The 14,845-nt window shown below is 41.2% G+C and overlaps 2 protein-coding genes across 6 annotated transcripts in view; one reads left to right on the plus strand and one right to left on the minus strand.

Moving 5' to 3' along the window:
* riok2 (RIO kinase 2 (yeast)) overlaps nucleotides 1-10,773 on the minus strand; it is a 33,815-nt gene extending 23,042 nt beyond the window's left edge. For both annotated transcript variants that reach the window (XM_072583469.1, XM_072583460.1), the window contains exons 1-3: nucleotides 10,589-10,773; nucleotides 5,990-6,128; nucleotides 1,166-1,282 (exon numbers count right to left, since the gene is read on the minus strand). In XM_072583469.1, coding sequence (XP_072439570.1) covers nucleotides 1,166-1,282; nucleotides 5,990-6,128; nucleotides 10,589-10,654 — 322 coding nt within the window. In that variant the 5' untranslated portion in view covers nucleotides 10,655-10,773. The remainder of the gene's footprint in view (nucleotides 1-1,165; nucleotides 1,283-5,989; nucleotides 6,129-10,588) is intronic.
* Nucleotides 10,774-10,975: 202 nt separating this feature from the next.
* The window catches only part of LOC140484720 (uncharacterized), a 144,784-nt gene continuing 140,914 nt past the window's right edge, over nucleotides 10,976-14,845 (plus strand). For all 4 annotated transcript variants that reach the window (XM_072583494.1, XM_072583484.1, XM_072583513.1 and 1 more), the window contains exon 1: nucleotides 10,976-11,109. In XM_072583494.1, the coding sequence (XP_072439595.1) occupies nucleotides 11,059-11,109 (51 nt within the window). In that variant the 5' untranslated portion in view covers nucleotides 10,976-11,058. The remainder of the gene's footprint in view (nucleotides 11,110-14,845) is intronic.

A 14,845-nucleotide genomic window follows, 5' to 3' on the forward strand; every position in this document is an offset into this window, starting at 1 on the left:
TACCGGTATGGCCTGTATGTTTTCAGTTCTAACAACATGAATATCTTATCCAAACTCTTGGAACCTCCACAAAACTAAAACACTTCAGCTATGGTGACTGGTTTTCCTGAACTAAAACTTGAATTGCCTTCTCGAGGAATTTTTCTCCTTTCTGTACTGAACCCCTGGAGAACTTGAACCTTCTGTTCTAAAGTCAAAATAAACTACTGATTTTATGGTACACTCAATTGCATAAACATTCCATTCCTTAACACACACATTCTTCAAGGCACGTGACTGCAACCACACACTGTTCCAAAAAAAAACATTTTTACCAGATACCTTCACAGAACTGAACCAGATCAATTTACCTTTATTTTACATCCAGACCCCAAAGTATAATCCATATTACATATTTTTCATCATAATCATGTAGAACAATACCATTATATCCTTTTTCCTTCTTGAGCAATGTAAAGTCAAGAAGGCATTAAAAGTCCATAATGACAAATTAATAATGTAAACTGACAAAATATGACAAAACATTATATGATTTACACTAAAGCTTACTTTGCTTGTAAATACAATGTTAAAATTTCACAAAATATTTAAGAAGATAATCAGTGAATGTTGAAAACAAATATCAGAGTATAACAAGGCTGCAACAAACATGGAAGTATTTGGATGGCAAGAGAACACAAGTGCCATCTGAATATGTAAGGTGAATATACTTCTAGACATATTCCCAGATACCTTTTCTAACAAAGAACTGCAGATGCTAGAGATTTGACACAAGCAGAAACAGAAACAGAAGAAACACAAGTCTCCTCAGATGTGTGAACAGACTAAGATACAAAGAACAGACCCAGAGAGGTTCACTGAAAAGTCAGTGTAGGCAGCCATAGATTCGTTGATCTGTTTACAGTCTAAATCAGTACTAACCAGACCCATGATTCTCCAAATAAAGACATATATAACATTTTACTCTGATATAAAATATTGTTTCAGTTTCCAATATGCTCAGTACATGCATTTGGACACTTTGTATTAATGCCTTCCTACCTTAGTTGCCCAATGAGATGTTAATGGGACTTTTCCTTTAGCTGCTTCAGTCTTGCAATTTACCATTCACAAAATGCTTCCTTAATTTCAAATATTGTGCAAGCTGCATATTTTTGTTTCTTACCAGATTCTTTGCCAACTCCCATTTGATTTCCAACTGAATTAAAGACATTTCGTGAAGAAAGAGTTTTCAGAGCAAGGTAATCATATCCAGTATTTGTCAATCGATAACCTTGAACCACTGAAAAAGAAGTTAAACAATGACACAAAACAGATAAGAATGGAGAACTGTTTTGCTGATTTAACTCTACTTTCTCACGACAGATGCTGCTAAACCTGACGTGTTTCTCCAGCAATTTCTAATTTTATTTTGCTAAATACCCTTGTTCAGTTGAGTTTCTGGTCACTTCCAATTCTCCATCCTACAATGTTCCAAATAAATTTAAAGAACAGCATCCATGAGATATTTTACTGCCCTCTGCCTTTAAAATTAAATTTAACACCTAATTTACCACTTTCATTTTCTCTTGGACAGCAAGGGAATGGAAGAACACTGCTTCTGGTAGTGGATGTTTTATATACTAGCATTCAGGCTGGCATAACCTATATATAAGCAAACATTGGGCTGTTCTGAGGCTCAACTTACCTTCCTGTCTTCACAGTATGGGCCACTGGAGCTCTTCCCCTTTAATACTTTGTTGTAATCTTCTAACCCTCCATTGGACTTTAATTTTGTTTTTACACTTCTCTCAATATCAAACAACTTCTTTGCAGACACACATTTGATTACTGCAATCCTCTACCCTACACAGATCCCTTTTGACTATTTCCATCCCCACCTTCCTCCATTTTTCTCAGCTACGTGCCTGCGGCACAGCAGTTCACACCGAAATTAATTCACCTGCCAAAATACTAACACCAATTTCTTCTGTACAAATACTGTGTGGCTGGCTGACTGTTTTCAGAATTTTCTGTAATGATCTTATCTCAACACTTTTGTATGGTGATGTAAAATGCACAACTTCAAGTTTTAAGTGTGAAGCTAATTTAAGCAATTTCTACAGTAGTAACATTGTGCATGATTTTGACAATATTGATTGTTCTGCCTTGGTGCTATTTTTAATTATGGTAAAATGAAGGATTCACTTGTTTTAAGGCCTGGGTGAGAGGGCTGTATACTCTCAGTTACTGAGTCAAAATCCTGGAAATCCTCTATTGACAGCAGTGTGTATATACACTGCCATGGAATGCAGTGATTTAACACAGTTGTTCATCATCACATTCTCAAATAAATCTAGGGTTAGGCAATATAGTGCTGGATGAGCCAGTGAAATAATACTAAAAAATGCAAAGACGGGAATGGAAAAAAGGTGCTTACAGTGGTTAGACCTCATCTCCAAATTCCCAAGATATTGTCAATTTCAATTTGTCAACAATTATACTTTAAACTATTTAACTTCCTCGCAAGGTAGAAGTACTAGTGTCTAAAGAAAAACAAATTCACTTTTCTACCTGTATACAAGGCACATGCAATTGTTACTGCCCTGGACTTTGAGGGGAGAGTTGGGGCTCTTGTAGCATAGTGGTAGTGACCCTACCTCAAATACAGACTCAAAATTCCATCTACTCCAAACGTGTGACATAAGTCAATCTGTTCAAGAATGTTAAACAAAAAGGGGAAAGATAGGGTTCGTGTGGTGCACGGTAAAGTCCCTACCACTGAACTAGGGGACACAGGAAGCAGTTGCCCTTGCACCAGATTGCATGACGCCATCACTGAACAGGCCAGTTGGAATATTTCTATGGAGTCATAGAGATGTACAGCATGGAAACAGACCCATCGGTCCAACCCATCCACGCATCCCAACCCAATCTCGGCCCATATCCCTCCAAACCCTTCCTATTCATAAACCCATCCAATGCCTCTTAAATGTTGCAATTGTACCAGCCTCCACCATATCTTCTGGCAGCTCATTCCATACACGTACCTCCCTCTGCATGAAAAAGTTGCCCCTTAGGTCTCTTTTATATCTTTCCCCTCTCACCCTAAACCTATGCCCTCTAGTTCTGGACTCCCCGACCCCAGGGAAAAGACTTTGCCTATTTATCCTATCCATGCCCCTCATAATTTTGTAAACCTCTATAAGGTCACCCCTCAGCCTCCGACGGTCCAGGGAAAACAGCCCCAGCCTGTTCAGCCTCTCCCTGTAGCTCAGATCCTCCAACCCTGTAAATCTTTTCTGAACCCTTTCAAGTTTCACGACATCTTTCCGATAGGAAGGAGGCCAGAAGTGCACACAATATTCCAACAGTGGCCTAACCAGTGCCCTGTACAGCCGCAACATGACCGCCCAACTCCTGTACTCAATACTCTGACCAATAAAGGAAAGTATACCAAACGCCACCTTCACTATCCTATCTACCTGTGATTCCACTTTCAAGGAGCTATGAATCTACACTCCAAGGTCTCTTTGTTCAGCAACACTCCCTAGGACCTTACCATTAAGTGTATAAGTCCTGCTAAGATTTGCTTTCCCAGAATGCAGCACCTCACATTTATCTGAATTAAACTCCATCTGCCACTTCTCAGCCCATTGGCCCATCTGGTCCAGATCCTGTTGTCATCCGAGGTAACCCTCTTCACTGTCCACTACACCTCCAATTTTGGTATCAGCTGCAAACTTACTAACTGAACCTCTTATGCTCGCATCCAAATCATTTACATAAATGACAAAAAGTAGAGGACCCAGCACCGATCCTTGTGGCACTCCACTGGTCACAGGCCTCCAGTCTGAAAAACAACCCTCTACCACCACAGTTCTGTACCGCCAGTTCTGTATCCAAATGGCTAGTTCTCCCTGTATTCCCACGAGATCTAACCTTGCTAATCAGTCTCCCATTGGGAACCTTGTCGAACGCCTTACTGAAGTCCGTATAGATCACATCTACTGCTCTGCCCTCATCAATCTTCTTTGTTATCTCTTCAAAAAACTCGATCAAGTTTGTGAGATATGATTTCCCATGCATCTATAGAGTTAAAGGTTTCTAAGATATCTCAGAGCTCTGACTCTCAGATCCAGAAGTGAGGGAGCAAGCACAGGCCAATCATCTCCAGGCAACAGCGTTAGTGGAAAATCACAGTTGGATCAAAAACACCAAATTTGTAAGAATTTGAAACTGTGCTGAAGGATATGTCCAGCTTGCCTGGAGGCAGACATCACCTAGAAGAAAACCTTCATTGTGACAGTTACTTCTGGGATTAAGGTTACCAGGCTAGGAAAAGAACAGAATAGAAGTAAATGCTTTGGAGTCCAGGATAATTTTGGGCTGGCTGTCTGAGAAAATCAAACGGCTACTTTGGGACAGTGTACCTATGGAGTAGATATTTGGTTGTGTTGAAAATAAAATGGGAAATACTGTTTTGGAGTTTAAAGATATAAATTACATAGAAAAGCGATGTTTAGTCAAAGCACTTTGGTCTGATAGAGTCTAAAGGTCTATAAACAGGAATTCTTCTTGTGTCATCCTTCTAGTTGATTAACTACAAGTTTGAATTTTTAAACTTTTAATGGTTTCTATGGAGATTGTGATGCAATGCACTCGGTCCAGCAGTCTTTCTGTATTCAAACTATATGCCTCTCCAGAATTGTACCACTTCTATAGACAAAGCGATCCTCAAATCGAGGTGGTGTCCCAATGCATCTACTGCCCAGGTCTTTCAATGTGTTAAATGTTGAATATTTGTTAAAAGTCAATGAAGAAGCCTCAGTTATTTGCTGCAATGAACAGAGTAAATATTTAAAGATAGTGAAAGGAATATCAAATGAGCAGACTACTTTGTCCTGGAAGGATGCTGAGCTTCAACTGTTATTAGATCTGGACTCTGAGCAAATGGTGCACACACCATCACATACTTGAGATTATATGTTACCTATCCCCACATTCCCATACCAATGATATGACCTTGTGCCAAGGCCAATTTTTCCTGGCATAGAACCCCACATTGATAGACCAGGCCTGGTTATTAACACAACATGATCTATCACCAGTGTAGACCTAGCAATGAGTGCATTTTGTCAGTAATTGGAGGCAAACAGGAGCAAGATTGCTCCTGGCCTCTGGCTTGACTGTTGCAGAACAGCACTATTCAACACAAGAGGCCAAAATCTTTTATGCATCTTCCAAATACCAAAAAGTGGTTGAAGCAAAGTTCAAGCACCTAACATTCATTCATTCACTCATTCAACATGCCATTAGGTATCAATAAATGCATGGTATAATTCTAGGAAACGGAAGTTGGGGGGGGGGTCGAAAAGGAATGGCACATCAATTGGCCCCCCGTACTTTACAGATAGTGACCCTGCTTCTGCCATTCAAGGGATATTTGGAAATTTTACAGCAACATATGAAGAGACAAAAAAATTGCATCATTGCTACTTTTGACCTGATCTGTATGCTGGTTTCACTAGGTGAAGCAAAAAAAAAGCCTCTGACGCTCGTTAAACCTGAACAAAATTGTGAATTGTGCAGTCACAGTTCAACAATCAAATTCTAAAGCTTTAAAAAAATCTGAAGATCCATCAGTGTACAAACATTACTAATGTAAGTAGAATATCATATTTTGGTCCTTCAGTGCCTTACTACAACACACAATACTAAACACGATTTATTAAGAAATTTAAATGTTGAAAGTTGAGGTAATGCAAGCATATTTTACTTCATATGCTGAAACATTTAGCTTCTGTACAGCTCAGTGAAATTGGTACATTATAGGCAACTCAATACAATAAGGCATAAACTGAAGCACCACAGACAAAAATAAACAAGATCAACCAATATAAAACGATTGCTGTTACTGAAAAATAAGAGAAACTGAAGTTCCAAAATATCACTAAGACAAAATAATGTAAGACAAGTGGTTTGATCTGTTAATTTTACTAAAACTTACTTTTTGTTCTCTCATATGCCAATAGTTTATGCTTTACCAATTCACGCAGGATCTTATTGCATCCACCATGTTTAAGGTTTGATATTGAAGCAATAAGACTGGGTGGAACAATTTCATGATTCTTCATTCCCATTTCGACCTGTATGTAATAGAGCAAATCAAAGATGAAAATATTAATTTAGGAGACTTGGAATAGAAGAAACAGAATTTACTATATTATAAGCAACAAAACAAATCAAGGTAATTATGTGACCAGCCTAGTACAACCCCTTCCCCAATAAGAAAAGAGGTAATAAAGTAAACATCACAGGAAATACTCTAGGAAATCTCCTTTTACCCTAATCAGATGAGTTGCAAGTCCCCCAATTATTACTATTCACAGGAACCTACTACAAGTTATATCTTATAACTTTAGATATTAAGAATATATCCTGGCCACTTTTCAAAAGGTTAAAGGATTTTTCGGTAATTTGTACCAGAGGCTAAAATCGGAACTCCCTCTGTAATGGCACTGGAGTCTTACCTACAGCACATGGATTTCAGTGGTTCAAGTAGGCAGCTCACTGCCACCTTTTCAAGGGCTAATTGGGATGGGCAATAAATGCATTCCATGAATGAATTTTAAGAAATACTTCTTACCAACCTATTTTTCTTTATTCTTAGCTAGCAACAACATTTGTTTTTTTTGTCCGTAGTTGCCCTTGACCCAGAGTGGCTTACTGCACACATTTTAGGGGCCAGTTATGAGTCAATCACATTGCTGTGGGCCTGGAGTCACATGGAGGCTAGATCTGGCAAGGACAGCAGACATCATTTTTTAAAGGATGTCAGTGAATCAGATCTATTTTTACAACACTTAGTAATAGTCTCATGGTCAATGGGTATCAATTCCTGATATATTCATTTTTCAGTTTAATCGATAGACATTTAGCTATTATAGATTTTTTAAAAATCAACCCCTAGAGACACATGCCTGGGACAGGGAGTATTTGAACCTGAATCTTCTGGCTCAGAGGTAGAGAAACTACTACTGCAGCACAAGGTCCTAATTCCAGATTTATTAACCGATTTCAAATACTGCCAGCTGCTATGGTAGAATTTGAAGCCATGTTCCACAGTATTAGCTTGGGCCTCTGGATTATTAATCTCGTGACATTATCATTATGCCTCTTCAACCTCCCTTAAATATCCAATACAGATTTTAAAGGATAAACATTATATTAAAGACTGCCTTTTCTCCCTACACCTTAAGTGGACGTAGTTTGAAAGTTCATGCACCTCTATACTTCATTGAAATCATTGAAAAGTCACTCATGAGTTGACACAAAAGCTAGCATCATAATGTTCTACTCAATAATCGTACAAAATTTATAAAACTGACCACTTGGCAAGGCAGGAAATTGGCTGCCGGCTCAGTTAGGACCTATTGAGTATTTAAAATGTTAGATTACCAGCATCTGCAGTATTTGGCTTTTGTAATTATATTTAATTCAGTCTCAGTTCTCTTCCAGGAATTTGCTGAGATTTGTATTTGTCTTTTTTGCCTTCTACAGTATACTATTATTGCTTCTTTTAGCAATCTTTATTTCTGATATACACTCAATGAATTCCAACTGAAATTTCTTCTGCTGTGTTTCAGATTCAATAATGATTATAGGTATCTCCAACATAGTTTTTTGTTGAGTCACTGCTCTCACTGTATTCCAAATGTCATACACTGCCACATTCACCCTCTCAGCCTCTCTCTTCAACTATCAAAAAACTGTCCTGATCCATAGTTTCATTTCATTCGTCATCTTATAATGCTTTTGAGAAAAAAACTTTCCTTTAGGTGTCAGGGATTGTAGGCTTCAATAACTATAAGTTACTAATGCCCCCACACAGATCTCTTTCCTTTTCTCTTTCCTCAGATCGCTTACCTTCTTCCAATGTCAGCCTTCAGCAAAGGCCTTAGCTTCATTTCCTTCAACCCTACTTCTACTAATTGTAGAATTAGGCATGAGACTGAGTTTTTCTTTTGTGCATTTGCCTTCATGTTCACTTCTTTGACTAACAGCATTCCTACACAGAGTCAATCTTTTCTTCCATCTTTAAAAAGTTACATTCTATCCGGATGCCTCCTTCTGGTCACATAGCCTCTCACTGAATCCCTAGAACCACAGAGTGCAGATAGAGGCAATTCAGCCCATACAGACTGCACCAACCCTCTGAAGAGCATTCTACACTATCCAGGTCTTTTTTATTGATAACTGTTAGTGTGACATCAAGTGTCTCATTTTTGGTGCTCTGATCACTCATTTCAACTTCTCTAATTTTATGAAATAGGAACAGGAGTAGGCTGCTGGACCCTTCCAGCCCGCTCCACCATTCAATAGGATCATGGCTAATCTGACATTCGTCACAACCACTTTCCTGCCCTTTAATTTGCCGCTCTCTTCTGTCAGATCTAACTTTAACGTCTTTAAATCTGAGAAGCTCTTTTGTTGGTGAATTAATCTCTACCCCTCATCTTCCGCCTCGGAACACTTCAACTCCAGGGCATCAATGCAGACTTCAACAATTTCCTCATTTCCCTTTCCCCCACCTCACCCTAGTTCCAAACTTCCAGCTCAGCACTGTCCCCATGACTTGTCATACCTGCCTACCTTCTTTTCCACCTATCCACTCCACCCTCCTCCCTGACCAATCACCTTTATCCCCTCCCCCACTCACCTATTGTACTCTATGCTACTTTCTCCCCACCCCCACCCTCCTCTAGCTTATCTCTCCACACTTCAGGCTCTCTGCCTTTATTCCTGATGAAGGGCTTTTGCCCGAAACGTCGATTTTACTGCTCCTCGGAAGCTGCCTGAACTGCTGTGCTCTTCCAGCACCACTAATCCAGAATCTGGTTTCCAGCATCTGCAATCATTGTTTTTACCTAATCTCTACCCTAGTCAAACATCAACTGTCCAATACCACTTTCCAGCTCTCCCAAACAATGGCCACATCACCGAACATCAAGTCTTCAACTGCCAAGTTGTTACTAATCTCAGTTAAAATCTCTGAAGTCCTGCCAGGAAATGCCGCCAACCTGTTTCCAATACTTTAATGCCAATATCAGTACCATTTCTAGCTCTCAATACAAACTGGGAAATTTTGCAAACTGCACCTCCCTTTTTGTTTCCCTCCCCTTCTACTATCACCATTTCTGGGGATAAGCTACTGACGATGCTACCTACGTAATCAGTGCTAGACGATGCTTCCCCCCCCCCCCCCAATCATCTGCTTACCTCAGAAGATTCTTCCAGTTACTCCATTGCATCTGTTCCAATGATGCTACCTACGTAATCAGTGCTTCTGGTACATCATACTTTTTCAACTAAGGATTCCTTTTTTCAGTTGACAGGATCCCAGACCATGTTCATGACATTTCCTGCACTTCCAAGCTCACCCTTTTAGCTCTCTCCCAGAATTGCTCACCTCATCTTCACCTTCCACCCCAATGGGCTCGAAGTTCAACGGATCATCCATCATTTCCACAATCTTGATGCCACCAAACACATCAACCTCCCCTCCCCTTTCAGCATTCAGAGTGGACCATTTCCCTGCAGCATTTTGACCTGTCACCACAACATCCCCAAGCCATCCCATCATACCTTGTGATACCTTTTTAACCTTCTTTCCTAGTGTCCAGGGACTGAAACACTCCTCCTAGAATGAAGCAGCAATTTACTTGTCCTCCTTTTAAGATAACAAGCTGTATTCACTAGTCACAATGCAATTCTCTCTACATGAAGGAAACATAGATGGGCAACTGCTTTGTGGGGCAGTTTAAAATGGCAAGATTGAACTTCCAGTGAGCTATTATTCTAATTCTTACCAGACTCCCTCCTGGCCTCTGTCCTCAGCCAGCTACATCTCCGCTAACTCACAGCATAAGTTTAAGGATTAGTACCTCATCTTTAAATTATGTACTTATTGAGTTTTTGGACTCATTGATTTCAGCTTCTTTCAGATAGCCATTAACCTTAATTTTCAGTCAGCAATTGTCGGCAATGATGCATCCCTTTAGGCATTTGAGCTTTCCATGCTTCCTTTTTCTTTCCTTCCTCTGTTTCAATAACTTACTTAAAACCCGTTTTAACTCTTAACTGTTTCCAGTTCTGACAAAAAATGTTAACATTTTTCTTTCTTCGCCGATACAGCCTGAGAGTTCTACATTCACTGAGGCATTAAGTACTAAAAAATGATTAACATGATGAAAATATTCGTCAGAAAAAGTCAGCGTTATATTTTAATGATTGTCTGTAACATAAAATGTATCATCAATAATATGTTCGCTTCCTCCCCTCCTAGAAAAGTGGCAGACATAGAATCAACAGGTAGGGCAAGTGATTCATTATTCAGCAATTTTTAATAAACTCCATTTATAACAAAAGGCGAAATTATGCTGATAGGGCAGTATATCCCAGCGTCTTTACAAAACAGAAGTATTTGACACAGGGATACCTCCTCGTGGTAAGTCACTCAGCCCCTTCTGTAATCACATGCGAACTTTAATCAAGTACAAGCGGGACTCTGGAGTAAAATAACAACAGGCCCGGACCGACAACTTACCCCAACCAGCACTCTGAAATCATCTCTCTGCAGGTACCTCAGCAACACTACATTCAGCTTTCCCATCGCTGTGACCAGGGTAAGAAAACTAGAATTTCAATCCGTTTATGCCAGAGTACGGAGAGACAGAAAACCCAAGGCCCTCCTGAACGACCAGAATTCCGGGCCAGACTCGACTGAGCATGCGCACTCACTACCAGGTCCTCGAAGATACTTAATAAAATTCACTATTCGGTCGAAACAACAAGCACTATCTCTAAAGACTTGTATAGCATATGATTTTTAATGTTATGATTTGAAACAATGACATTATGATTTAAGTACGGGTCCCTATAGGCATGTTTCGCTGTGTTAGATTTGTGTTTTATGTGCTGCTAGGGCCTGGAGACGGTTGGTGTGTTTGAAGACAGTTGGGCTCGCGCAGTCGGATCGCTGATCTTCGGAGTTTATCCCGGTCACAGGTTACACTCATGTCGTCCTTCAGAAACAATAGGGGCCAAGATCTGCAGCCGAAGATCCCGGTGCGTATTTGTCCATTATTAGTACACAATCCCTTGGACTGAAGATAACTTTCCTCCACTCCGCTGTTGTAAAGTTCAATGTTGGATCCGCAAAACCCTGCCACAGGTGGGGCAGGCGGTGTTTGCTGGGACACTTGGGCTTTTGCATTCTACATTCCGCTTGGTCTTCATCGATAGCTTTCGCAGACGGTTGGCCTTCTCATGGGGCGGCTTCTTTTCCAGTTTGGGCTTACAATTCCCGATAGTCAGTGGATGGGGAAATTGCATTTCTTTTAAGGAAGGCTTTGAAGATGCTTTCGATACGTTTCTTCTGCCCTCGTACTAATGCCTTGCAGAGGAAGTGGTTCAAGGATGCCCTCAGAGCAGCCCCGAAAAATTTGCAGTATCACCACGGACTGAAACCCAAGATTGACCAAACTGGAGTAGAAGCACCTGCGATTTGCCAATACAATGTTATTAACGTAATTATAGTGGACACTGAAAACAATAAGTCAGGCAGAAACAAAAATAGTAATTGCTGGAGAAACTCAGCAGGTTTGGTAGTATCTGTGGAGAGAAAGCAGAGTCAACATCAACGTTTGGGAGAAGATTTGTAGCTCAGGTGCTCGTTGTGGTTCTGTTCGCCGAGCTGGGAATTTGTCTTGCAAACGTTTCGTCCCCTGTCTAGGTGCCATCCTCAGTGCTCGGGAGCCTCCTGTGAAGCGCTTCTGTGTTGTTTCCTCCGACATTTATAGTGGCTTGTCTCTGCCGCTTCCGGTTGTCAGTTCCAGCTGTCCGCTGTAGTGGCCGGTATATTGGGTCCAAGTCGATGTGTTTGTTGATAGAGTCTGTGGATGAGTGCCATGCCTCTAGGAATTCCCTGGCTGTTCTCTGTTTGACTTGCCCTATAATGTTAGTGTTGTCCCAGTCGAATTCATGTTGCTTGTCATCTGTGTGTGTGGTTACTAAGGATAGCTGGTCGTGTCATTTCGTGGCTAGTTGGTGTTCATGGATACGGATCGTTAGCTGTCTTCCTGTTTGTCCTATGTAGTGTTTTGTGCAGTCCTTGCATGAGATTTTTGCACGACCAGCTATCCTTAGTAGCCACACACACAGATGACAAGCAACATGAATTCGACTGGGACAACACTACCATTATAGGGCAAGTCAAACAGAGAACAGCCAGGGAATTCCTAGAGGCATGGCACTCATCCATAGATTCTATCAACAAACACATAGACGTGGACCCAATATACCGGCCACTGCAGGGGACAGCTGGAACTGACAACCGGAAGCGGCAGAGACAGGCCCCTATAAATGCCGGAGGAAACAGCACAGAAGCGCTTCACAGGAGGCTCCCGAGCACTGAGGATGTCACCTAGACAGGGGACGAAACGTTTGCAAGACAAATTCCCAGCTCGGCGAACAGAACCACAACAGCAGAGTCAACGTTTCGAGCAGAATAGGCAAACGCAGGTGTATTGAGTTCTGTCACAGATCAATCAAGAAATCAGTGGTGAGTTTCTTGTGGTGCAGTGGTATTGTTCCCTATAGATGTGCTAAAAGGCCCTGGGTTCAAATCCAACTTGCTCTAAAGCTGTGTATCTCTGAAGAGGTTGATTAGACCAGAAGAATTAGGAACAGGAGTAGGCCATTCAATCCCTCATATTTGCTCCACATTCAATTGAATCATAGCTGATCCAACATTCCTCAATCCACATTTTCCCATTGCCCTTGGTTCCTTACTAATCAAGAATTAATCTGACTTGGCCTTAAATGTACACAAGGACCCTGACCCCACAGCTCTAAGTGTAACAAGATGTTTCAAAGACTCCCAACCTTCCGAAGAAAGAGATTCCTCCTTACCTCAGTTTTAAATTGGTACTCCTTTATTCTGAGATTCTGCCCTCTGGTGCTAGATTCTCCCATGAGGGGAAACATCCTCTCAACATTTACCTTGTCAAGCCCTTTAAGAATCCTGTATGTTTCAAAGAAATCACCTTTCATTGCTTAAACTACAGTGAATAGAGTCCCAACGTATTTAGCATTTGTTCATTAGACAATCCCTCCATACCAGGGATCATTCTAGTGAGCCTTCTCCAATGAAATATGTTTCCTTAAATAAAGGGGCCAAAATTATTCACAGTACTCTGGATATGGTCTCACCAACACTTTGTATCGTTGCAGTAAGGCTTGCCTACACTAATTTTCCAATCCTCTCAAAATCAGTGTCAAATTTCATTAGCCTTCCTGTGTGCTAGCTTTCTGCATTCATGCATAAGTACTCCCAAGTCTGTTTGTGTTGCAGCTTTCTGCAGTTTTTCTCCATTTATATAATACTGTTCTCTTGTTCTGCCGTCTCATGGTTTCTCATTTTACACTCTATTTGGCAACCTTTTGACCATTTACTTAACCTATCAATATCTTTCTGCAAACTGCTTGTATTCTCTTTGCAATTTGCCTTTCTACCAGTTTTGTTTCATCTACAAATTTGGCTACAATACCTTAGTTTTCTTCCTCCAAGTAATTATTATACATTGTAAACTATTGCGGTCCCACTGCTCACAGATTGTAAGCCTCACTGCTTACAGATTGCCAGATGATCGAGAGTAGACTTGATTTGGCGGTAATTGGTCGGGTTGGATTTGTCCTGCTTTTTATGTAGTGGATGTACTTGGGCAATTTTCCAAATTTTTCGATACTTGCCAGTATTGTGACTGTACAGGAAGAGCTTGGCGAGGGGAGTGGCAATTTCTGGAGCACAAATCTTCAGTACTATTCCCAGGATGTTGTCAGGGCCTGTAGCCTTCGCAGTATCCAGTGCCTCTAACTGTTTCTTGATATCACGTGGAGTAAATCAAATTGGCTGACGACTGGTTTCTGTGATGATGGGGACCACTAGAGGAGGCCGAGGATCATCCACTTGGCAGTTATGGCTGAAGTTTGCTAAGAAAGCTTCAGCCTTATGTTTTGTGCTGATGTGCTGGGCTTTTCCATCATTGAGGATATTTGGGGAGCTGCCTCCTCCATTCATGACTGGATGTGGCAGGACTGCAGAGCTTAGTATTGACCCATTGGGTTGTGGGATTGCTTAGCTCTGTCTATCACTTGCTCCTTATACTGTTTGGTATGCAAGTAGTCCTGTTTGGTGGCTTCACCAGGTTGACACCTCATTTTCAGGTATGCACGGTGGTGCTCCTGACATACCCTTCTGCACTCTCCATTGAGCCTGGGTTGCTGCCCTGGCTTGCTCGTAGTGGTTGAGTGGGGGACATGCCGAGCCATGAGATTACAGATTGTGCTGGAGTCCAGTTCTGCTGCTGCTGATGGCCCACAAAGCCTCATTGATGTCCAGTTGTGAGTTGCTAGATCTGTTTGAAGCCTGTCCCAATAAGCACGGTGATAGTGCCACATAACATGATGATTATTATCGATGTGAAGGCAGCACTTCGTCTCCACGGGGACTGTGCAGTGGTCATTTTACCAATGCTGTCATGGACAGATGTATCTGCAGCTGTCAGATTGGTAAGGATGAGGTTAAGTGTGTTTTGCCCTCTTGTTAGTTCCCTCACTACCTGCTGCAGACCCAGGCTAGCAGCTATGTCCTTCAGGACCTGATCATCCTGATCAGTAGTACTGCTTCCAAGCCACTCTTGGTGGCGAATGTTGAAATCCCTTACCCAGAGTACATTTTATGTCCTTGCCACGGTCAGTACTTCCTCTAAGTGTTGTTCAACATGGAGGAGTACTGACTCAT

This window comes from Chiloscyllium punctatum, chromosome 2 (assembly GCF_047496795.1).
Source record: "Chiloscyllium punctatum isolate Juve2018m chromosome 2, sChiPun1.3, whole genome shotgun sequence".
Classification (NCBI taxonomy): Eukaryota; Metazoa; Chordata; class Chondrichthyes; order Orectolobiformes; family Hemiscylliidae; genus Chiloscyllium; species Chiloscyllium punctatum.